Source organism: Ammospiza caudacuta, chromosome 1 (genome assembly GCF_027887145.1).
Source record: "Ammospiza caudacuta isolate bAmmCau1 chromosome 1, bAmmCau1.pri, whole genome shotgun sequence".
NCBI lineage: Eukaryota > Metazoa > Chordata > Aves > Passeriformes > Passerellidae > Ammospiza > Ammospiza caudacuta.
In genome coordinates, this window is record NC_080593.1 from 115,270,256 (window position 1) to 115,295,509 (window position 25,254).

The 25,254-nt window shown below is 40.6% G+C and overlaps 1 protein-coding gene across 2 annotated transcripts in view; it reads right to left on the bottom strand.

Moving 5' to 3' along the window:
* Positions 1 to 17,755, bottom strand: part of ATP6V1H (ATPase H+ transporting V1 subunit H) — a 47,703-nt gene extending 29,948 nt beyond the window's left edge. Inside the window, exons 1-5 of one of the 2 annotated variants that reach the window (XM_058805903.1) lie at positions 17,596 to 17,755; positions 16,179 to 16,305; positions 7,725 to 7,827; positions 6,238 to 6,327; positions 1,061 to 1,174 (exon numbers count right to left, since the gene is read on the bottom strand). In XM_058805903.1, the coding sequence (XP_058661886.1) occupies positions 1,061 to 1,174; positions 6,238 to 6,327; positions 7,725 to 7,827; positions 16,179 to 16,282 (411 nt within the window). In that variant the 5' untranslated portion in view covers positions 16,283 to 16,305; positions 17,596 to 17,755. Of the gene's footprint in view, positions 1 to 1,060; positions 1,175 to 6,237; positions 6,328 to 7,724; positions 7,828 to 16,178; positions 16,306 to 17,354; positions 17,473 to 17,595 lie in introns of those variants that run through there. The other variant, XM_058805913.1, reaches the window with a different exon arrangement.
* Between the last annotated feature and the right edge of the window lie 7,499 nt (positions 17,756 to 25,254).

Below are 25,254 nucleotides of genomic sequence, written 5' to 3' on the forward strand. Positions count from 1 at the left end.
GCTCACTGTTCAAGTTGCTGTACAGCCCCAAACACAGTTGCACTGGCCACACACCAGGGCAAACAGCATGGCTTGCTCAGTGTCCTGGAATCCTTGCACCAGTTCTGCCCCAACAGCCTAAATGGAGACCAGGTGGTGGGTTTCTAGTTTGAGTCTCTGATTTGACTCTACCATATCATTCCAGCACAAACATATGCAGTGTAGAAAAATTCATAGCTGTGCAGTTTTCTCTTCCTCAAGCCATAATATAAGTTTCACTGTTGGAAACTATGGTGTCCACTAGGAATTTAGAGTAACACAAATGTAGTTTTGGCCCACAAGAAAAAAAAATGTGCTGAGATGAAATATTCAGTTCTCACCAGTGACAACAGAAGAATATTAATATTCCAGAAAAGCTACTCCATATACAGGAGCAGCAAACAGTAGTAGTAGTCAAAGCACAGCAGAAACAATACACTGCACATGGCTGTGGGTTTGGTTGGGATGGACCTAATTCTCTTCATAGCAGTCCATATGATGCTGTGGTCTAGACTGGTGTCCAAAACAGTGCTGAGAATGTGTCAGTGTCTTAGCTGCTGCTGAGCAGCACTGGAACAACATCAAGCACTTCTGTTTCTCACTCTACACTTCCAGTGAGTCAGCTGATAAACTGAGCATATGACAAAATAAGGTTCATCGAGGTAAAGATATTTCCTTAGCACAAGATGAGAATTTAAGTTCTAACATTTTACAGCATTGAATGGCAGTTGTGATAAAAGATTTTCAGGTATGTTTTACTGTACTTATTGTTCTGAAGTCCCTGCTCTTCTGAATTTTTAAAACCTGCCCAGAAATAAACCAATGCCAATCTCCCAGAAATTAACTGGCAGTTAACAATGTAACTTAGCTTTTTAAATTGTGGTTAGGTGACACTTATATTAAGAATGACTCATCCAGACTGCAAGAAAAAAACTTTCCAGTCCAGGCAGAAGTTTCGTTTCAAATTCCAAAACCTCCTGAAGAAAAAGAGAGCCAGCATTTTTCTCTACCACTTTCAGAGACAGGTTCATTTAAAACTTACCATATGCACAGTGAAGAGATCTTGTCGATTCAACATTGGCAGAAAATAGGACCATGCAGTGTTTTTACCACGTTTTGCATAATCAAAGAAGATGCAAACACGCTGATGATTTTCCTGTAAAAATTGAGAGAGGAACAGATGACAGATTTGTAAAAGTAGTTGACATAAAGCAGCTATTTGCTCCTTGGTATGTTGGCACAGATTATCAGAGTGTATCCTGGCTTGTAAGAGCCCACGGAAACTCTTCAGTTAGACTGAAAAATTTCTTGTGGATACAGCTCATTTCAGCACTAAGACTGGAGATTTGGGGTGGAGGAAACAAACCTTGAAGCCTCAAGTATCAGTACTGCAATACCTGCTTGAGCAAACCACATATTCTTCTGAACAAGCAAGTGGAGTAAGGCAAATGAGAAATAAGATAAATGTTGTCATTTTTAAAGAATGACACTACTCTTCATCTAATCAATTATGCTTGTTCAAAGTCCTCACAAAGTTTTCAATGTACTGCTACTTCCACACAAGAGCCTGTTGCTCAACTTCTACAAGTGGAACACTAGGGGTGTAAGTGAGCCTTTCCATTCCTCTCAATGGGAAATCAGTTCTCTCCTAGATCAGGCTGCAGCTGATTCAGCAGTTATCTCAGGCAACCTGCATATCTATAAGAGGGCACTGCCACCAGAAGTCTGTTCTCCAGGGCTCCAACCCTGAGCCATAGAGACCACAACTACCTGAGCTTGGGCACTAGGGACAGACAAAGTTCTCTTTACAGCAGGCCAGAGAACAGGCCATACGATCATGAAAGAGAAAATCTCTGCTGTTTCCTAATAGCCTGGAATATGGACAGACAGTCCCAAAAAAATCTCACATTTGAATTCTTGCTTTTCCTCAAGCATTTCCACATGCATTCCAGCCAGGCTTCCTGGTGGATTGGAAGCTTTCCTTCTGAAGAGATGTCTCCCCATTGAGGTCAAACTACTACCACTAAGTACACAACTACTATCAAGAAAGGCAAATGAGAAACTCACAAAAAGACAGTATCTCAGTCTCCACTGTGCAGACATTTTAATTTTCAAACTCCCTTAGCTAGAAAGGCTTTTCTCCATCAATTCTGCACCCTGTTATTAACTCTAGGGATGAAGAACCAGCTAGGCAAGGTTCTTTGCTAGAATATGATCCATTAAGCACAAGACAACCCGAATGTATCCATGATTCAAACAGTGACATCTTACAAAGCCTTAGAGCTTCAACCAATTCCTTGAAAGTAACAGTCCTTACCTGAAAAAACAAGTTTTCTCACTTTTACTTTTCTGATTCTCTTCCCCATCCCCCTCCTGCAGGAGTGAGTGAGTGAGTGGCTGTGTGGTGCTCAGCTGCCAGCAGGGGTTGAGCCCCAGCAGTATTGCACCACACAGGCTGCAAATTGCTGCCCTGATCACTGACTGGGGAAGCTGAGACGTCACCAGTTATCTGCCAGTTACAACCCTGACAGTGATCCATTTTCTACAGGATCTACATTTTCTACATAAAAAAGCACCCAGATATGTTCTCAAAATTTGATGTAAAAATTATGAAATAAATAAAAGTAACATCTCAGGAACACAGAGTCTTTGGTGGAGAGTTTTTACTCTGTGAGCACTTGCTTGATGAGAAATGGCAGTTTGATCAAATAAATCACTGTTAGCATCTGAATGTGCTAAACAGTCTAGCTAAGAAAGATCAAAACTTACCAGATCAAAGAGTTCAGTTTACAACATAACTAAGACAAACAAGTCTGGAAGCAGAAATGAAATAATTTCAATATGCTGACAGACAGAAGACTTGTCTGGTTTGCTATTAAGGTGCAGGATCAAGACAGAAGGGAAGGAGTGGAAAACTCCCCACGGCCCTGAAATATGTAGTGTTGCACCTTCCAAGAAAGCTACTGACTATATTAATGAAAAGAAAATTCTGAAGCTCTCGCATCAACAGTTGAATAATTTAGCAGCTGTCATTTCTGAAGAAGCATAATGAAGTTCAGGAGATACTGCTACCTGCACCTACTAGAGTGAAGGTTCTTAGAAATTTCATAAGTAACAGACTGTGCAGTGTGACGAGGTCACTAATCCAAAGAAACTGTTTCAAGAATTTATCAGATGAAGAGAGTAAGAAATGTTTCCTCAAGGATGGCAAGATGCTAACACTTTCCACCTTCTGAAGTAAGAAGAAGAGTGATAATCTTACATGGTAAACACAACACTAATTTCATGTTTGCCAGTGTTCAAAATAAATCTTTCTTACAAAGGTCATCAAATCAGTAAGTAGAACTGCTGGAACAATCCTAGACACCCAAGTAAGCTTTTGGTGAGCTCAAAACAGAGTTGACATAATTTTTACTACTTCACAAGCAAAGAACAGAAAGATAATAGAAGCACCACAGTCAGTTATTATCAGACAAAAGCTGAATTCTGCTACCTGTGATAGTTTTTGAAAGTTCCAGCTGTCAAAAGCAGCTTCAAATATTATTTGTTCATCTCATGAAACTGCAGCAAACATACTTTCTCAAGGCAAAATTTACTTGGAGTCAAGGCCGTGTCCTTGAACAATTTCTTGCTTAAAATCTTTGAATGCACTGAATTAGGATGAGTCAAACAAAGATTGGAGACTTCATATCCACCACAAGGAAAATGGGGCAAGACTATTTACATGAGCATGTACTGACAGGACAAGGGGGAATGCTTCAAACTGAGTAGGTTTAGGTATTAGGGAAAGATTGTGAGGCACTGGAACAGGTTGCACAGAGAAGCTGGGGATGCTCCATCCCTGGAGGTCTTCAAGAACAGGGTGGCTGGGGTTTTGAGCAACCTGGTCTAGCTGAAGGTATCTGTACCCACAGCAAGGGGCCTGGAACCAGATGCCTTCAAGGTATCCTTCTAACCCAAACCATTCTATGATTCTATGATACTGTGGATTCTTGTGTCTGGGCAGTCTGGAGAGACCCTGCCCTAAATTCACCATTATTGGCCAATATGCTGCTTTCTGACAAGAATCTTACACCTTGAAAATGTGCCATGAGACACCACTGGCTGTATGTTCCAACCCCTGAATGTGACCAAAACAAAACAGAAGTCCTGTTTCAGCCTTGCAGAATGGAGTTATCACAAGTTAGGAAACTCTGAGATAATGCCATGTGGATGCCTTCACACAAGCCTTCTATGCCAGCATCCCTGAACCCCTGAATAATGCAATCACACACAGCATTGCAAGTCAGTACACCCTTCAGGATACTGAAGCAGAATTTCTACAGTGAAAAAGGCATTAAATTCCAAACAAAAGCAAATATGTAGTGTGCACCAATATCTTTGTTCTGCTGCATCACTATAAAGCCTGAATAATTTAAAGCCATTACATTTAACACTAAGAATTCCATACATGCCACTTCTGGGACAGGGTAAGGCCCAAAATACAGCCATGTCATAAAGTCCAGAAAACACATGCACCTAACCACCTATGACAGAAACAATAGAGGAAAAGAGAGGCTACTCAAAACTGCTTTCTGTGACTACCTACAACTATTCTATCTGTTCAAAAGTGGGCCAGTGAAAGCATTACCTGTGGGGTATTAATTCCACAGCAAAGGAGATATCATCAGCTATCATCTACTCTAGCTGCAGGCCATCTGCTAATACCAAAGCACATTAGCAAAACAAGGCCTACGAATACTCACAAGTACTGAAAAAGGGCAAGTGAAATGATGACTTCTCTGGCCACTGATGCACAGAAAGCAAGACCAATTCCTCACAAAAGTAGCCATAATAAACAGAGTTCTCACACACTGAGCCAAAGTTTGTCATCCAATGGGCAAACCAAAACAAGGTATCCCCAACCCAGTGTCCTAATCAAAGAATGATACTGAGGACACAGTATCTCTGAGAAGCAGAGGTCTTCTCTTCTTCTCAACATTTGTGTCACACTTGACAAAATGTAAAACTTAATGAGAAAAAGTGACCAAGCTACAGACAAGTAAATTGCTGCCACCACCACTAGCTATTATCCTATTAGCCCAGATGTCAGGGCACTCACTTAGGGCTCTATTGTGCAGACAGGCACATGAAAGAACACCATGGTCCCGATGTTATACAAACTGTGGAGAGGTTCACGCTTTCAACTTGCCTGTTGTAATACTGAATAGTCACAGCAGGAACTAGAACTCATGTGGTTCACCTCCTAGGGCAATACTCTAAACCAACAGCACTAAACACACTTCACTGAAACCTGGGATCAAATAGATCATAAAACAGGAGAAGAGAAACTATCAAACACAGATAGTATACGTGAATACTAGGAAAAAACCCTCACATAACTCATCTTGTTACATCGCTCCAAATGCCTTCTCTTAGCCAACTTCAGAGCAAGGAAACATAAAAGCAGGATTATCTGACTGGGTAAAGCCTCTTCTTGAGTTATCCCAATCAGCTCAACAGTCTGAGACCAAGTTTAATAGCCTGCTCGTATAAAGCACTGTTGTCCACAGCTACAAAGAGCTGTATGTTACACTGAATTAAAAGTTCCTCATTTATAATTAAACCATCCAGAATTTCAGAACATGTCCCAAACCACCTAGCTTATGTTGGAAACCTTATGCTGCAGAAACTACACCTTCTTGCTGAGGGTAGCCAAATTAACACCTTCAAAGGAAAAGCTTTAACAAGTTCATATCCTCCCTATACCACAGGAAAGGGCTGAGGTCACAAGTCACAGAACTTCAGCATTGTTTAGGTTTAGGAAAGACCCTTAAGATCACCAAACCTACCATTAATGTAACACAGACAAGTCTAACACAACATAAGCTGATATATCAAATGTAAAAAGTATTTAGAAAAAAAATCTGCAAATTAAGATCACATAAAATGAAACTACTATGCAACACGAGCCTTAACAACCAAGTTTTGAACTAAACATAGTTGAGAACAAACAGACAAGCATAAAAGTTTGTTTTATTTCCAGAATTTGAACATAGTACAAGCTAAGTTAGCCTTATAACTTTAGGTCTAACATTTAATCTCTGAAGACAGGATCTGAAAATTTAGCAGAATATTTTTAACACAGTATGACAAACACCTGAAAATACATGAATTACACTAAGGAAACATTCAAGCATGCATTTAAAGACTTAAAAATAATACAGATTATTGACCTACTTGCAGCATATCATCAACCATAGTCAGAATGTACTGAACAGTCTGTTCCTTGGAGATATGAGTCATCAAGTTTATAAATGTTTTAGCACACTAGAAAAATAAAAGAGACATTAAAATTAATATTAGCAATTGTCTTTGTTCCTTTTGATAATATAAAACAGGATCTTATTAATTCACAGTTAAGTCTTACATAAGCATTGAGCATCCCAACATCTTATTCAATTTCAGTAAGAGATGAATACATTTGACATTATCTCACAAAGAAAATTCCCTGTCACATTGGTTGCTCCCTTTACAAATTGTTTTATGGCTTTCAAATTAAATAAGTACTTGCTAGTGAAAGTTACCAACATACTTGGTTGCAAGTCAGATTAGAAAAGCCTCCCCCAGCACCCTTCTTTTAATGGTAGTGATATCAAGTAAACTGACAGAACAGCAACTAAGAGCACAAAAAAAGTTTCAGCAGTTTGAATGGAGGGAGGAATACAGGTAACTCCTCTATTCACTTACTATATAGTAAGAAAAGTAATTATGTAGAAAAATCTTTGTTCCTCTTTGAAGAATGTTATAATTTCAGCAACAGGCTGAAATAGTTATAACATTACTTTTTACACTTCCTCCTCCCCCTTCACCAAATTCAGCTAAGCCACAAAGAAAATTTAATGTTGAACTGCTACATTGTAATTATGTAGTAACATATAAAGTACACCACACTATGCAAACTACGATCCATTAGATAACAGTAACACACCACAATTTCAAGAGAAGAGAAATAAAAAACCAAAACAAACAGCCTAAAATTAAAGTTGAAAAAATGGCCATAAGTGTTTGTGTTTTGAAAGCATCTACACTTCACCTTCCTCTCCGCCTCTCCCAATCCTCTTGATGTCTGACATTCTGTGCTAGAACCTCAGGCTGAGATTCTATGGATTCAAATGTTATTAAAATGTCTTTGGGCATCCTGCCTGGTCTCCATAAGGGCAAAGGACTGATTCAGTCCTAATCAGCTCTGTCCAATGCAAAGGTCTCATATCTTACCATGCCTACAATGACACAAGACACCCATGTCCAAGTGAATCCACCTTAGCAGCCAATGGACTTCATGCTCTAACTAATTATAATTGCTTAGCTAACTAAGCAGCAATCTTACTGGTAGCAGCTGTCATCAATAAACTATAAAGAAAAAAATCTCAAAAAAAAGAAGTGACTCAAGTACAAGTGTGCATGATTAAGTAAACTGGGATGAGGGAAGACTTGAGCTAGTTAGTCCCACAACAGAGTCAAAGGCAGATGATTTTTAACAATTATTTAGTAGGTTTTAAAAATAATGAAATAACATCCAACCCATATCTAAGGAAAAATAAAAGAATCACGATAGTAAGCTTTATACTTATTCTAGAACATCTTAACTGTATGCATACAGTTAACAACAATAAAGTAAGAGTAGATTTGAATATCCAAAAGAGACTTCATTAAAAGAAAGTTACTTGATTGCCTTCTGTTTGCAACAACTCCTGTTTTTCTTCTGGATTTCTTTTCTGTTCAAAGCGCTGAATAAATTCACAGTCTTCACCCGAAATCATCTGACCTCTGAAAAACAAAGCATTAAACTGTAAGTAACATGAACAGTAAGCTGGAAATAACTGTGCTGGGTTCACATGGCAAGGCTGTGTTAGTAGGGGACTGCTTGGGTGGTTCCTGTGAGAAGACACCAGAAATGGCCCCTGCGTCAGACAGAGCCAGTTCCAGCCAGCTCCAGGACAGACTCACCACTGAGCCAGCCTGAGCCACTCAGTAATGACAGTAGCACCTCTGTGATAACACATTTAAGGAGTAAAAACTGCTGTGCAACAGCAGCTGAGACAGGACTGAGGACATGTGAAAGAAACAACTCTGCTGACAGCCAGATCAGTGCACAAAGGAGGGAGGGGAGGTGATGCACAGATTCCCCTGCCTGTGGTGAAGACCATGGTGAGGCAGCTGTGCCCCTGAAGCCCATGGAGGTCCTAGGTGGAGCAGAGATCCACCTGCAGCTCATGGAGGTCCTAGGTGGAGCAGAGATCCACCTGCAGCCCATGGAGGTCCTAGGGGAGCAGAGATCCACCTGCAGCCCATGGAGGACACCCTTGCCAGAGCAGGCAGATAGATGTGCCCTACAGGAAACTGCAGTTCATGCAGGTTTTCTTGCAAGACCTGTGACCTTGTTTTCTTGCAAGGCCTGGAGCAGTACATGCCTGGAAGACTGGAATCTGCAGAAAGGATCCATGCTGGATGAGTTTGTGAATGACCATCAACCATGAGTAGGACACCTCACGATGGAGCAGGGGAAGAGTGTAAGAAGGAAGGAGCAGCAGAGACTGAGTCTTATAAAATAGCCACAGCCTCCATATCTCACTCCCCTACACCACTCAAAGCAAGGAGGCAGAGAAGTTGAAGCCAAGTTGAGCCTGAGAAGAAGGGAGAGGGTAGGAGGTGGTTCTTTGATTTTTTCCTATTTTTCATTAACCTACTCCATTTAATCAGCAATAAATGAATTTAATTTCACCACGTAGAGCCTGTTTTGCCCATGATAGTAAGTGGTCAGTGATCTCCCTGTCCTCACACCTCAACCCAAGCTTTTTGTTATGTTTTTTCCCTTGTTCTTTTGATGGAGTGTGTCCTGTCCTGATGGACACCTGGTGACCTGTCAATGTCAACCCACCATACAAACCTTGTTTCCTTCATCTTGAGCTACCTCAGAATCATAAAGTGGTTTGGTTTGCAAGCAACCTCAAAGAGCCCAGTCCAACCTGGCCTTGAACACTTCCAAGGATAAAGCAGCCACAACTCTCTGGGCAGCCTGTTCCACTGCCTTACCAACCTTGCAGTTAAGAATTTCTTTGTAACATCTGATCTAAACCTTCCCTGTTTCAGTTTAAAACCATTGCCCATTGTTTTGTCACTATATACCTGTACAAAAAGTCTCTCTCCCTCCTTTTCATAAGCCCTGCTGAGGTACTGGAAGATCTCCCCAAAGTCTTCTCTTCTCCAGGCTAAACTACTCCAACTCTCTCAGCCTGTTTTTGCAGGAGATGTACTCCAGCCCTCTGACCATCTTGGTGGCCTGCTCCAACAGGTCCATGTCTTTGTTGTGCTGAGGACCCCAGAGCTGGATGCAGCATTTCAGGCAGGGTCTTGCGAGGGCAGAGCAGAGGAGATACAGCATTGGTAAAGTGATATGGTCGATACTGCAGCCCACAACAATGTAACAGGCTCCTTCCTGCAAAGGGTCTCATGTAAAAAAATTTAAAACTTATGGTGGAATAATCTGTCAAAATGTCTTCCCTATGCATCACCTCTGAACAGTATTCTCCAAATAATTTTTAAACTTCCAGGGGCTGAACACAATGTCAGTTGTAAGAACTGAATTACACACAGCTAGCATGTTATGCCAAAATGATAATACATAACACGAGTAACAGTCTAATCCAACCAAGAAATAAGTGCTGAAAAACAAAATTAATTGTTACTTTAAGTTTGCTGTAAGCACTGAAGAAAACTGTAAGGAGAACAGAGATCATGGTTCCTAATTTATTTTTAGCTTTCACTAATCCTATGTTGAGTTTAAAAACTGATATGCATGCAAGTTCATCTAAACACATAGCAAGGGGGTTTGATATAGTGAACTGTTGTGGACACCTCTAAGATAACAGATGTCTACTTAATCTTCTCTTCAACTTAATGTTCAAGTGGTTACTGCCATATCAATGCTATTTCAGAAAGCTGTAGACTCAGCTGGGGTTTTTTATAATACAAAGCTTCACATCACAAGAAATAAAAAAAAATTGTCAAAATAGCACAGTCAGGTACTCTTCAGGTAAGAAAAGTAATTTTAAATCAAGTAGTCCTAAAATTATCCAAGATTTTAATAGGTGACTATCTTTACTAGGTAATACCAAGAGGGCTTCAGGAAAGAAGAAAATCACACGCAGTCACAGGGGATGAAAGCATTAGACACTCCTGCTTCAGTTATTTCCATCTCCTTTTAATATTTCCACTGAATGAAATGCCTCTTCCACTTTGCAAAGCTACATAGCATGGACTCTTCACCCATCTTTTCCATACTCAAGTTTTCAGATGTTCCATGACTAGAGATTACATTAAAATCATTGTAAGCTTTGCAGGAAGTGTTCACAGTTTTTTTACCCAACTGGCTCACCTGGATTCTTGAAACAGAAAACTAAGACCTACAATGAAGTTTTTTTCTTTGCTCTTACTTAAATGATTATGTCTTGAGTATGACCTCATCACAGAGCCACCTTTTATCTATTTACTATTTAAGCAAAGAACATAAGTAGTCCAGTGCCATGTGTGCTACTCCTATATTCCAGCTGTTTTGTTACAGATATCCTCATATGCACTGAGGAAAGACAACCAAGATTTACTAGAGGGAAGATTCGTAAAGCCAGTGGTAGGATAGCCCTTGCCCAGCTTCTGCAAAAACTTGAATAATTATAGATTAATCATATGGGATTGGCCAATGATGATCATGCTGCTACCATGCCTTTTAGACTGACCTATGCTCTTTCTTGCCTATTAAGGTTGGATTTAAATAGTTATGGAAAGAGCTGGACAATTCATCTGCCACAAACATTGAATTTAAAGACCCACAACTAGAAGCCTCTTTTGTTCCAAATAATGCTGACCAAGCCAGGAATTCATGGATCATACTGATACAAAAGTAACCAGATAAGCTGCTTGTTATAAGAATATTGCCATTTACAAAACACTTCAAACATGACCTAAGACAAACCCTTAATTTTCAGCTTTAATGCTGGAGAAAGCCTCAGCCCATGAAGAGAGATATTTCTTTACAGTCAGGCTATTAGAAGAGGTCTGCCAACTGCAAAGGGAAAGAGCTTTCAAGCTTTTGCTTTTATCCTACATTAGGCCACAGGAAAAAAAAAAGAAAAAAGATGTGTGGATTGATATTGCTGTTAAAGAAAAAAAAGACAGTAAAGTTTATTCTTTATCATTTTGTTAGTGCCATTCAAAAATACATCTTCCAACCCATACAAAACATTACAAGGGATCTGACAGCTTTTTAAACAAGCTGTTAATATTTTATCAACAAACTCATACATCTGATTAATAGTTTTAGTAATTTCAAATGCATCTATTTCCATTCATCTTATTTTAAAATTGAAATGACTGATTATACAGTAAACCTTAAAGGGGGGGTTTTAAGAAAAACCAAGCAAAAATCATGAGAAAGTGCAGAACAGCCTCAGACAGCTGATACTGAGTCCCATGATGCTATTACACATTTTCCTCACGCCCTCTTCAAAGCAACAGAAATTTCACAGCACCTTTTAGCAAACAAGCAACCAAAGCCTCCCTCCATCCCTCTTCCTAGCAGCCATTTAACTTGTTATTTTCCAGGATGTGTTACAGTCTTTTGCCAAGATAGAAGTCATTTTGAGCTTCAGCTGTGTCCTGGTTTCAGCTGGGATAGTTAATATTCTTCCCAGTAACTGGTACAGTTCTGTCTTGCAGATCTAGTATGAACCCTTTATTATTTTTTTCTTATTTTTTTCCTCTTCTTTTTCTGTTCCATTAAAGTCTCTTTATCTCAACATGTCAATTCTCCCTTCTTTTTTTCCTCCTGTCTGAGAATATCAGGTTTAGGACAGGAGCCCTGTAAGCACCTTTCAAGGCTCTGTTCCTGGGATACCAAGAGCTGCCTTTGAGAGCACTTGCTAGAGGAGACAAAACTGAAACTCAAGGATTCAGAAAGCATGAATTTGCAAGACCACCATTTTTAAATCCACCTGATCACTCAATATGACTCAGAATCTTGTGATTACTTCTTTCAGTTGTGCATTTCCTCCATCAACTCTTGTTCCTTTTTCTTTTTTTTTTTTTTTTTTTTTTTTGTTTGGATGATTTAGCAAGACACTCTGAAGGTTAGGGTATTTTTGTTTGGTTTTTACTTTGGTTTTGGGTTTTTTATATTAAAAAAATTGACTATCTATGCAGCAAATATGAAGCTCATATGAACTTACCATATCAAGGCATAATTTCTTTTATCCAGGTATCTACAGTACTTTGCATGTACTAGAGACACTAAATGTATCCAACTGCTCAACAGTTTTAGCACTACAAAATTAAAACAGTAAAACAGACTGAATGTACTCTACAAGACTCAACCAGATTTGAGGAAAAAAAAAAAACAAACCACAAAACAAAACGGAAGAAAATCCCCCACATACTACAAATTAGGAAACTTCTATATTTCCTCTAAGACACGACTGACTTTTAAAGTCTGACATATTCAACCTGCTTTAGAAGGTTCTTCCACCCCCAGGAAAATAGAACAGATATTCTAGCATCAGAATTCACAAACATGCATGTGAAGCATTTGAAAACACACAGGAAACCATGTACAAATTAGCCATCAAGTATCTCATCTGATTAAATATAAAGTACTGTCAAATGCAATGTATCTAGAAAACCTACAGTGCAGTAAGGTGCAAGCTGAACTCTGAAACAAGTTCAATTTTCCACAGAACTCTTTTACTACCCTAAGGAAGCAAACCCAAACCTGCTTCGAGCAAGCCAACACACCCTCCCCTGGCATTCTGACACTCTGAGGCAAATGCTGAAAGCAACCACACAGAGCAAAAAAGCAAATTGCTTTTTAGCTCCAGGAGGGCACCCACACCTCTGAACTGCAACCAGCCTCAAGATCCAAAGGCAGCAAAGTCCACAGAACTAAAGCTTCCACAGGCAGACCCACACAGCACCTTCCACTGCTACAAGCTTTGTTACTTTCCTCTCCCTCAGACACAGACCCCAGCTGGAATCCAGCATAAAGACAGGATACATTTTAGCACCAGGTTTTTTTTTCCACAGCCTCATTTTGTAAGGAGCAGCGAACACACAAGGAAGCTGGCAATATAGACAATTGTCATATCTAACAGTATACAGAAAAAACATCAAAAGTCAGCAGTTGTGTGTTAGTGTAGTTTGATATTTAGTTTACAGTTACAACCTTCAGAGATGGAATAAACACTGTGTCAGTTAATCTTTAGCTTGAACTGACTCTACAAGAAAAGTCAGGCTACTGAAGTCTGACCAGCTACAAGTGAGCCATTTTACTTTTGCACTGAAGAACAGAGAAAGGAAAAAAAGAACTTCAGATGCCCTTCTGTGTGACCCTGAGCCCAATGCTGATGCAAGTGATGCAATCTTCAAAGCACCTTTACACAAACACAACTGCCACAGGCAGAGGAGAAAAAACACCTCATCAGAATTTCTTGTGAAATTCTTTGACTTCAACTATCTAAGTACTATCTACAGCTTCTTCAACTACATAAATACTGCCTCTAGTTTAAGAAGCATAAATCATGTTTAAGAAGCAAAAATCATGTCACACCTGAGTTGATGTGTTAACTTAGGGAAAAGAAAAATATTTCCTTTCATTTAAAAACATCTGATGAGTTGAAATAATTCCTTCATACATATTTATATGCAAGTTTACCACACTAAGTGCACAGACAATCAGAACAAGGAGCTCAAAAGGAAGAGAACTGTCCTTTCAAGCACCCCATTTTCCTTCTCCACAAACCAGACCAAAACAAACCACTCTGACCTGCCTCTAACAGGTGCATCAGAGAAAGTACTTTCTACTCATTTAATAATGTGCTTCATTCCAGAAATGAATCAAATAACTGCACTGACTGACTTTCCAAGAAACCCCTTAAAGCTCAGCCTAAAAGACACCACCACATCCAAACCTGTCCATTGTAAAAAAGGACACGTCCAAATCAAGGTATGAGTTTATTTCCTTTGGAAGCACCAAAAGTTCTGCTGATGCTTTTCAATAACTCACTGTAAGGAAACTCCTCAGGCAAAGAAGAAGCTATCCTCAAGAAGCTCCACAATCCCTCTGGCACCATTTAAGTCAATCCTTGTAGCCAACTTATTCAGACAGCCAGGCTTTGTTCCTCAGTAGATACAAGACAAAAAAAAATTACATTTATTTCAGAGCAATAATAAAGAAGACACACTGGTATTGACATACAAAGGACACCAAGCCTCAAAAAGTCTCACTCATCCTCTCACAGGATCATAATACCCAGATGTACTACAAGAGCCTCCAAAACCTAGCTAATTCCGAGAGAGGAAATAACTAGTTTATTCTTTCTTCATAGATTCCAGAACAAAGCCAAGTCAAATTCTACATGTAAAATCCAAAAAGGAACCCTGCCCTCTGGTCAAAAGAAGTTATATAAAAATTTGCTGCCAGATTCATAAACTAAACTCCCTGTTTCACACACTGCACCAGAGAAAGACAATTCCAAGAATAAATTAAAATTACTAACAGCAGGCCACACAGCCAAACAAATAATACCACACAAATTCAACTCCTTGTCAAATAGAGCCATCCCCTATACAAAAGTAATAGATTTTTCTCACCAGCCCTATAGAAACACTAGAAAAGCAAAGAAAGAATCTCATATTCATTTCCATGAACAGTGAACAACTAACTGTACTCCCACTTTTATCCCAAGTAACTGCAAACCATCACTGCACTAGGACAGCACAGGAACAGCTGTCCAGGTGTCCGTGGGACACACTTCCTGTCAGACAGACAAAAGGGCACACAGCAACAGCAAAAGCCACTTAGATTGTTTGAGAAGTGCTTGGGAGCTGCCACTGCCAGGTTACCACCCCAACCTTTCTCTTTTGCCTGCAAAGCCACTGAGCACCACACTCAACCAGGAACTGATCCATCTTAAGAATAGCCTAGCAAAAAAAATGTTCTCAGAAGATCAGTTCCTTTATGCAGATTTGTCATGCAGATATAGAGTCACATAAAAAAGAGTAATACAATTCAATGAATGGAATAAGCAAGTCTGAAATACACAGCACAGGGCAAAGCAGGTAGTCATTAGTAAGATTCCACTGGGTTAGCATTTCTCAGCTTACATGAGTACAGTTTTGCAAGGTTATTGCACATATGACATATTTATATGTACCACAGCAATCTGAAAAAAAAACCCCTATTTTTTAAAGTGGTATAATGTTGATAATCAGAAAGCATCATCAGTATGGAATGTGTCTCTACAATCATGAAGATTTCTTCCTCTTTAGTTACAAAGCAATCAATTATAAAGTAATTTGCACTTTGTCAATATTTCTCATACCCACCTGTCACAAGGAACAGGCTGCAAGAATGTTTCATTTCACTTCAGAGTACACAGGACTAGCGAAAGTCTGTTTCTTCTCCCCATTTCCTACCTCACCCATAAAACTTTTCCTCAGCTTGTCTCTACATCCTCTCAGGACAATACTGCTCTTGCTTCTCCTGGTGCCATCACATCCATGCAAAAGGAAACTCTGAGCTTGCCTGGAACAGCAGCACAGCTCTCCCCAGACTGAAGCATTTGTTTCAGCCTACTCCCCAATTTACTTGCTTAAGTTGTCCTCCAGAATTAATGCTCCTTTACTTAAGGTACAGCTTCTTTTCCTGGACACCACTCCAGTTTTGCTAGTACAATTTGTATTCCCACAAAAAGCACTGCAGCAACAGATATACCACACTTACACTTAAGACAATTATTACTATAAACACTTCTTAATTCAGCAGTCACACAATAAGGCTGAAATTGAGACTGGTGTGTGAATTATCAGGCAAAGAAACAGTTTTACCAAACATTTGTGCAAACCTGTACCATTTGCTATTACAGCATTCAGCTGATACAAGTAGAGTTCCCCTTCTGGTAATAAGTCATAAGGAAATTTTCCACAGCCACTTCCATTTAATGTAGATTTTTTCCAACTACTTCCATGCAGACAGAACATTCTTCACTGCTACATAATGCTCCACTGGAGCCTAAAATCTCAAAAAGTCTAACACTTAAAGGGGGAAAAGAATGTGGAAATGCTTTACTTACTGGAGATATGACTGCCAGTTTACTTTGTTTGCCCGAACCTCAGCAGCTTTGGCAGCAATGATGTTTGTTGGGACAGCAGCATCCACAGCACCTCTGATATCCATCTTGACTGATAATTAAAGCGTACCTAGAAATGCAAACCAGATTTGAGACCTCTCATTAAACAACAGAGTATCTGTCTGTTAATATTTTTCAATATTTTAAAGAAATGAAGAGAAAAATCAGTTTCCAGGTGTCCCCATTCCGTAACACTGTACTAGTTAGTTTCTGAAAAAATCCAAGTTCTATAAAGCAATTAAAACATGGCTGATTGGAAACAAAAATAAGCCAAACCTACACACTCAATCATAAGTTCACTTAAAATAAAAGACACAGACCATTACTAAATAACTCCCAGTCTTGTGAATCCTTGAACAATGAAATTAAGTTACTTAAATTAAGGTGCCTCTTCTGCATCAGCCAAGTAGCCCTAAAGATAAGAGAACCTGTCTTCTTTCCAAATCTTTCCACGGTTAAAATTCAGTGCATATCCTCCCCACACCTTAGGACTGATTTACTTCACATATTTGTCTAAGAGCATTTAGACATTAGAAACATGCAAACTACAACTTCAGAGAGGAAAAAAACCCACAAGTATATAAATTAAATCCCTGCTACACAGACTTAACGAGAAAATCAAGATCATTAGTGTACAGAAAGCAAACTAAAAATAAATACGAACAGAAGCTCTTTATCAGGATATAGCACATTACCACAGACAGTGACCTTCACCACTTCTTCCCCCTTCCTTTATGGTTTAAATCTCCACCTGACGTTGATGCCAAAACAAGAAGTGTGTTGGCAGAGACTCCAGATCCAGCTAGAGCTGGAATTCCTTACAGCCGGACCTGTACCCAGCCTCTCCACACAGCCTGTTTCTGGACTGTTCTCGCCCCCTTACAGACCGAGCAAGAGCAAACTGGCACCCTCAGGCCTATCCCTCACAAACACACCCTGCCTTTATGACTGAATGAAAATACAGTTTTATCAAAAGAAACCAGAAAAATAAGGAACTATCCTGGGCAGAAAAGGACAAATGCCCTCCCTTTAAAACCACTTCCGTGAGCAGACCCGCACACAGGCGGCACCGCTGTGTCCTTCAGTGCCCACGGAAGGTTCCCAGGCCCTGTGACCCACCCAGAGCCACTCGAACACCGCCCGAGGGCAGGCTCGGTACCAGCGGTTTCGGAGCTGCAGTTGAGCCGCAGCAGCAGCGCCTGGGACAGAGCAGGCACGGTCCTGCCGCTCCCGGCTCACCGAGGGGCCCGGCAGAGCCCGGAGCCTGGCGGCAGCGGCGGAGCCCCCGCCAGGGCCCGTGAGGCGGCACGGCCCGACCCCGGCACCCACCGCGCCAGGGCCCGGGGCAGCTCCCACTCACCGCAGGGGTGTGGCGGCGGCGGAGGCCGTGCGGGGCCGGAGGGGAGGAAGCGGGGAGGGAATGAAGAGGAGGAGGGAAGGAGAGCAGAGCAGAGGCGGCCGCGGCTGCCCTGGGCAGCCCGGGCAGAGCGCGCACCCGCCGGCCTCGCCGCCGTCATGTGACGCCGCTCACGTGAGAGCGACGGCGGCCTGCGAGGGACATCCCATGCCGCCTCGCCCCGCCTGCGGCTGCGCGCTGTCAGTGCTGTGCCTGTCTACGCGTATTTAGAGCGCATAAAAATACACATGTATGTTTGTATGTACCTGCACATGCCATAGAGTCATCGGATGGGCTGGGCTGGAAGGGACCTTCCAGATCATCTGATTCCACCGCCCCTGCCATGGATGCAGCCCAGGACAGGGTTGGCTTTCTGGGCTGTGAGAGCACATTGCCGGGTCGTGTTAAACTTCATGCAAACCAACACCCCCAAGTCCTTCTCCTCAGAGAATCTGCTCTCAATCCTTTCTCTGCCCAGCCTGTGTTTGTGTCTGGGATTGCCCTTGAAGCGATACGCAGAATAAATAAACTCCACAACCAGATATAGTTATGAAGTGGGCATGTATGTCAGCGCCCGGCACAAGCGAGATAGCTCTCGTGAAAACGTGTGCCGCGAGCCTCAGTCTGACCCACATCTTTATTCACAAAGGTATTCCATATGCAATACATTTAGACATTAGAAACACAAAAACCACAACTACAACTTTCCCATGCATATTCAACCCCTGGCCCCGCCTGTCCTCGCCTCGCAGGGTAATCACATCGGCGCCCTTGTGGGCATGCGTTGTTTGCTGTGGTGGTCCACGGGGCTCTCTGGTGGTCTCTGAGGCTGAAGGCCGTGGTCTTCCTCATGACTGAACTGCTGAACTTTTCTCCTTTGCGCATGCGCTTTGGTCTCTTGGTGCTTATCCGAGTACATCTGTCGGCCTTGATTAGCTTGGAGAAGGAGGAGTCCTTTTATCTGGGCTCTTTGCATCCCTTGGTCTAGCCTGGTATTGTTCTTCATGCAAGAAGCTTCAGAAATTTGCATTTTCCTATGCCCTTTGTACCATGGCAGAGGTTTCTTAAGTAAAAAGGTTAAAATTCAACACACAGTTCTACAAGCTAAACTTTAAATGCTTAATTTATATTGCTAATTCAAATGAACTCTCTATTGAGAGAGATTTCTAATGAAATCTCTATTTCACCCTGACCCACGTGTGTATAGGTGTACGGTTTTACACAGGGGATCTAATCCCTGACTGGGATGGAGCGTGTGCCCACAGATGCCCACCTGCGCTGTTTGCAGAAATGGCTCCACTTTTCTGGAGTGTGGAGTGTGAAAAAACCGCCAATCCCTGATTTTTAGAATTTTAAATGTTTAATAGTAATAAAATGGTAATAAAAATAACAATATAATTAGAGTGATAAAAAGTTGAACAATTGGGGTTAGGACAATACGAGACAATAAAAACAAAGAGTTGCGGACAGTCCAGGTACCTCTTTCTGGGCAAAATAGTCCCAAAAAAGGACCCACGTTAACAGAGGATTAACCCTTAAAACAATAGCCTGTTGCATATTCATACATCTCATACATGATGCATAAATTCCATTCAAACATAGGATTCTGTCTAGTCAGTGTCAGCTTCTTCCTCTGAGTCCTGACAGCATCTTCAGGGCTGGGCGGGGCGGGAAGGAGTTCTCTTCTTCTGATAATGGAGCAATAAATTCTTTTTCTCTGAAAGATTTAGGTGTCCTGTGGCTGCTATCTAGAGTGAGTACCTAATTCCTTTCTTTAAAAAAAAAATCCCACATACATAGTTTCTATTTTAACATTATGTTATAACCTAAAACTATATTTAACACACTACTTTAAAAAATTAATACAGCATAACTTTCTAACATAACACATATAATATTCATTTTAATACTTGCAAAAAACCAATCATAAAATAGGCATTTTTCACACAGAGACAGCGCAAATGGCTGGGAATGAAACTTGAGACTAAGGACCCAAGTGTTTCAGAAGCTATGGGCTTAAACTTTTATGTTTCTGAGGAAAAAAATAATCTCAATGCATTCATTTGCTGAGTGAGGTTTTCCAGCCATGCCATGCTGAAGTGCATAGACATACCACTGCTGGTCAGAAATTATCCCAGACAGTCATTCTGCTAACAGATAAGGAGAAAACAAAAATAATCATGGGGGTTTTGTGTGAGCAGATCAAGACAGCCAATGTAGAGCTGGCTTAGAGCTGGTGTACAGCTCATCTAATTTTTCTAGGGTCTCTGTATTTTCCATTTAGAGGAGACACTATTCTTTAAATCATGCCTGGCATAATAGGTGCCAATATGTGGGGTGGGGATTTAACTCCAGGACAGTTGTTGTCACTGTGCTACGGATTTATACTTCTTGCACAGAATTTTTCTTTTAAAATGGGTCTTCCTTCATACACCCCCAAAAAAACCTGTTGGTTTCTTCATAACACAAGCATAAATCCCAGGTACAGTCCAAGTAACAGCATTTGCATGTCTTTCTGCTTCATCAGAAGAAAGCTCCCTAAGCCCTGTGCACACTCTGTGTCATCAAGTCTGTAATAAATACATCCATTAATGTGATTCTGTGGATTACCAAACATGTGGGACCTGGAGATTTAATCTAACAAATTTACTGACAGTGATAAGAAATGCTGGCACAGCTCCTGATCTCTAGCACAGATATGTCCACACAATTTTGAAAAATCTGTTACTTTGAAAGTTCACTTGAATCTGATTTTTGCTTCATAGCTGAGAGTTAGAATTTGGCCTTATTTAAACCAGTTCCTCTTTTAAAAGAGTGTTAGTAACTTCAGTCCTGTGGCATTCAGTATTTCCTGCTTCTGCTCTGCCTGTTTATGGCATGTCTCACTTGCCACTCCTTTCATGCCTAGCATCAGGCCTGTGGAATAAACATACTCACCTTTTCCACAGTCATTTCAAATCACAGTACCAATGATGGTACATATGGCTCTACCCATTTTAGAAAGAAACAGAAGCCAAAGGTCCTGCAAGATAAACAGAACAAGGCCTGAAGCTTTTAAAATGCAACTTGCTTAATGAGGGCATGTGCTGGTTTTGGCTGGGATTGAATTTGTTTTCTTTACAGTGACCAGCATGAGGCTATGATTTGATTTGTGCTGAAAACAGGGATGTTTTCACTGCTGCTGAGCAGGGCTTGCACAGCACCAAGGCTTCTTCTGCTCCTCCCTCCACCCCACCAGTGAGAAGGCTGGGGGTGCACAAGGAGTCTGGACAAGACACAGCCAGGACAGGGGACCCCAGCTGACCAAGGGGATATCCCACACCATATGGGATCATCCTCAGCATGTAGAGCTGGGAGAAGAAGGTGAAATAAGGGGAGATATTTGGAGTGATACTGTTTGTCTTCCCAAGTACCTGTTATGCATGATGGTGGCATTCACATTCTCTGAAAAAAACCCTTCACCCAGGATTTTTCTCCTGGGAAGCTGAGAAGCCTCAGAGAAAAAGGAAAACCATTCTTATCTCATTTGCTTCTCCTGTGTGGAATGTGTTTGGAGATTGTTTACGCACAGGTGATTGTTTCTTTGGACTCCAATCTGAGCTGTTTTGACTCATTTGCCAATCAGTGCCAAGCTGTGTCGAGAGTCTGGAAAAAGTCACAAGTTTTCATTATCTTTTTAGCGTTCAGTAAGTATATTTTCTGTATTCTTTAGTATAGTTTAGTATAGTATTCTTTAATATAATATAGTATCATAAAGTAATAAATTGGCTTTCTGAGGACATGGTGTCAGATGCATCATTCCTGCCTTCATTGGCAAATACAATATGATGGAGCTCGACTTTCCTGGCAATGGCTGAACATCTATGTGCCAAAGGGAAATGGTGAATTAATTCCTTGTTTTGCTTTGCTTGCCTGAGCAGCTTTTGCTTTCTCTATTAGAAAACTATGAGTTTTCTTACTTTTACTCTTCCATTTCTCTCCATTCCATGGGGGAAGGTGAGTGAGCATAGCATGGTGCTTGTTTGTGGCTGGGGTTAAACCACAACAAGGCTTCAAAGGCCTGAACAGTGATCCTACAAGCTACAGTCAGCACATCAGGCTTTGCTTCCATGAAGCTGCCTCAGTTGTCCACAATGATGCTTCTGCCCAGACCCCAAACTGTCCCAGCACTGAAAACACTGATGAATGTGCATTCTCTTACCTAGGCCAAGTATGGTATTCTTCCATCTTCACCTTTCCAAGCTCAGGCCAATAGTTTAAGTAAACCCTTAGAAACTGGATCAGCAGCCCTTAATGTGCATTTCCAGCTGTCAGTTTTAAGACACAGAGTTGCTCCTCACCATGTGCCCCTATGTCTAACAGGGTAACGTCTCAAATTCTTGCTTAGACATGCAAAGGCATTTCTTCTGCCAGGGATCACCTGTTTCAAGGAAATCATCCAAAATGCTGCAGTCTTCTTTGCCCAGCATATTTCTCCCAGGCCTTTAGCACACTTCTGGCTTAACCCAGGAGTGCCACAGTACTCTGTCTGAACCTGAGTACAGTTATGCACAGGGTTGTGGCTCTCTCACTTCTTGTTTCTGCTTTCAATATTGTTTCAGGACCTTACTGTAAGCAGAAAATAATAATTCATGGTTTCACTTTGGTGCCCAATGTAATCTCTTGTTCAGAATATGCATCAGGTCATCAGTGGTCTTTTTTCTTTATAGCAGACTATTTTTTGCCACCTGCAAGAGTTTATCACCATCCATTCAGCCTGAAGTCTGGCTTAAATAAGATGGATTGCTATTTGCAGTCAAAATTTTGATACTACAGCAACACAGTCACTTGTCTGTAGGAAAGTTTTAAAAGGTGTGATTTGGCATGTTGACTTCATCATAAACTTCAGTCTGGTTTTACTATTTATTTCCCAGGCTGTTGACAGGCTACAGTAAAAAATATTTCCCTGTAACTTTTCTGTAGTCTTGGAGTGAGGTAAACTGGTTGAAAGTATTTATCTGCTGAATTAGCAGAAATGCAAAGAGGAGAGAAATAGTTATAATAGTGATTACTTTTTTTTTTAACATAGATTCCAGGGGGTATTTAAGGAACTATGAGAGTAAGCATGACATCTGTGCCAGGCTACAGATGTCTAAAGGTAATAGAATTTCTAGCAGAGGAACCAGAGTAGTGAACCCAATGTGCCATGTTAGAGATTGAAAACAATATATTGTTCCTGAATATATTTAATGCATTAAATATACATATATATACATATATATTTATATATATATGTATTTAATTTTCCTATTCTTCTATGCCATGCAATGGAATAAAGGCGTTAACACAAATTTACTGTAGCTGTAAGGGACAGTCATGTCTCACACCTCTGCAGGGCTCTTCATGTTTTTCAAGGTGTGTAAGGGGTAGTTCTCCATCCAACCACTCGCCTGGGTTAAGAAGGAAAGTCTGGGTGTTGATTCCTAACTCTTGAATGAGACACACAGAGCAGAGGGTAGAAAGAAATTAGCAGTTTTATAATACAGGAAGATCTTCAACAGAGTGCAAAAAGCATCTGGTTGGAATTTGTTCTGTTCAGCACACTTAGAAGTGTTTGAGGAAGGACAGATACAATAGTGTCATATACAATTATACATATATTACACAATAGTGTAGTGGAAACTTTGCTGGTGACAGTGTTACTCCTTTGACAAGTGCCCAGTGGAATTGTGAACGACTTTGCAGAGGGTGGTGGGTAAACTGCCAAGATTCCCATGTGCTTTTATCCCCCATCTCCAAACACTTGGGCACATCTGAAAATTTGCACCAGCGTGAGTCCCATGAGGCACTCTCTGTGTGAAGGAACTTCATTGCATTGCAAGGGAAAGCTTTGAGATAGGAAAGAATTGTACAGTTTTTACAGGAACCTGTCTTGTGTGCCTGTCACTACTATGACAGCAAAAGGCAATTGTCAGCAAGCAGCACAAACCCATCCTGTGTCATCAGCTTGGAGCATCCCATGGTGCCTTATTTATGCTGGCTGATTCTCTGGATCTTGCTGAAGGTAATGACTGTAAAAATTCTGTATGCCTGTTTTTTTGGCAAGCAGCTATGCTTTAGGAGTCAAGTGTGCAAAACAATTCTCATTTAGCTATTTTTGGTCACATCAGTGCTCGTCCATTAACTTCTGGCAATGCAGCTTCACTAGAAGTTGCTATGTTTAGATGATTTTATTGATGTGTGAAACAGAGTGAAAAGTGAAAAGCACATCAACATGCAGGAATAAAAGTCATCAATTTCCTGGATCACAAAGAATAAGAATGCTCAATAGTTTAATACTAGAAAATTAATGCAGATGAGTCATCCTCACACTAGAACTACAGACAGCTGGATCGTGAGAGTGTTTTTCTGTTCTCCTTTCTTTCTTGTAATAAGAACAATGTGTCATTGTCTACCACTTATTCTCCAAACTACAGAAGTGTTTTGCACACCTGCCATTTAACCTTTCAGCACTCTGTATGTCACCTGGCTCCTGCATGTCTGCACAACATGTATATTTAACATGTATAGGAGAAAATGCTTTGAAAGTTTATCCAAGCAAAACATGCTTAGAAGGTTAGGAAAGTGAGCACACGTCCCTATCACAAAACTATCAAGTAATTTTTTTTTTCTCTCCTGTCTAATTGTGGAAGGTTGAAGAGGCCTCATTGAAGAAACCTCCTTGCATGGAAACAGAAGTGATTTTTCAATATGAGATGTGGAATACTTCATTAGATGTTTGTCCTGAGGAACTATAGCAAGATTGGCCCATTGTGAACTTGATTTTTACTACTTCATCTGTCTTTGTTTTCTCCTCTATTTTATCTTCATTTTATTGTGTGCGTCATGGTGGGAAAATATTATTTTGTGAGTATCCTTTTTAACAAGTAACACCTGCTTCCTGCAGCCTATATAGACTTATCTGATTTCTAGGTCATAGATCATTTGATAGATCATGGATCACTTGGATCATTTTTCTTTTAAATTAATCAGATTCTGGCCCAAAGGATCTGGCAAAGCTAATATGCTACAGTTGTGCATATGTTACAACAGGCAACCTTCTGATTGTTCCACCACCTCTTTGAAATTAGGTTTTACAAGTTCAGTGAAGGAACCACACATAACTTATCTGCAATAGGAGTGGTCTTTTTGAAAAAAATATAAACTAACATGTTATTGTAATAAATGCATCTTCTGTTTTTTCCCCTAGTATAATGGAACAATGCTGTAGTGCCAGAAAATTGGAAGTGAAGTGGTATGCATAACAGGAACAGAAAGGGCTGTGCAGTACTGTTTGTAGCCTTGAGAAATAATGCATCTGGGGTTAAAATAGTAATGATTTAGGGAGTAGGGACACGTGTCTCTGCCTCATGTACATTCCCTTTTCTGTTGAAAGCTGAAGAGTCTCCAGGCACTCTTTGAGCCTACAGCATCTCCTCCTTTCACCATCAGTCTGTTTCTTTGTGCCAACAGCTTTTGTCTGTACACCTGGAAGTGTAGAAGGAGTGCTCTTCTCCTTCATCCTCTCAGAAAAAGGTAAAGTCAGAACAGTAGCCTTTTGGAGAAAAAATGAAATGCTGAACTACTCAGTGCTGCTGATAGTAA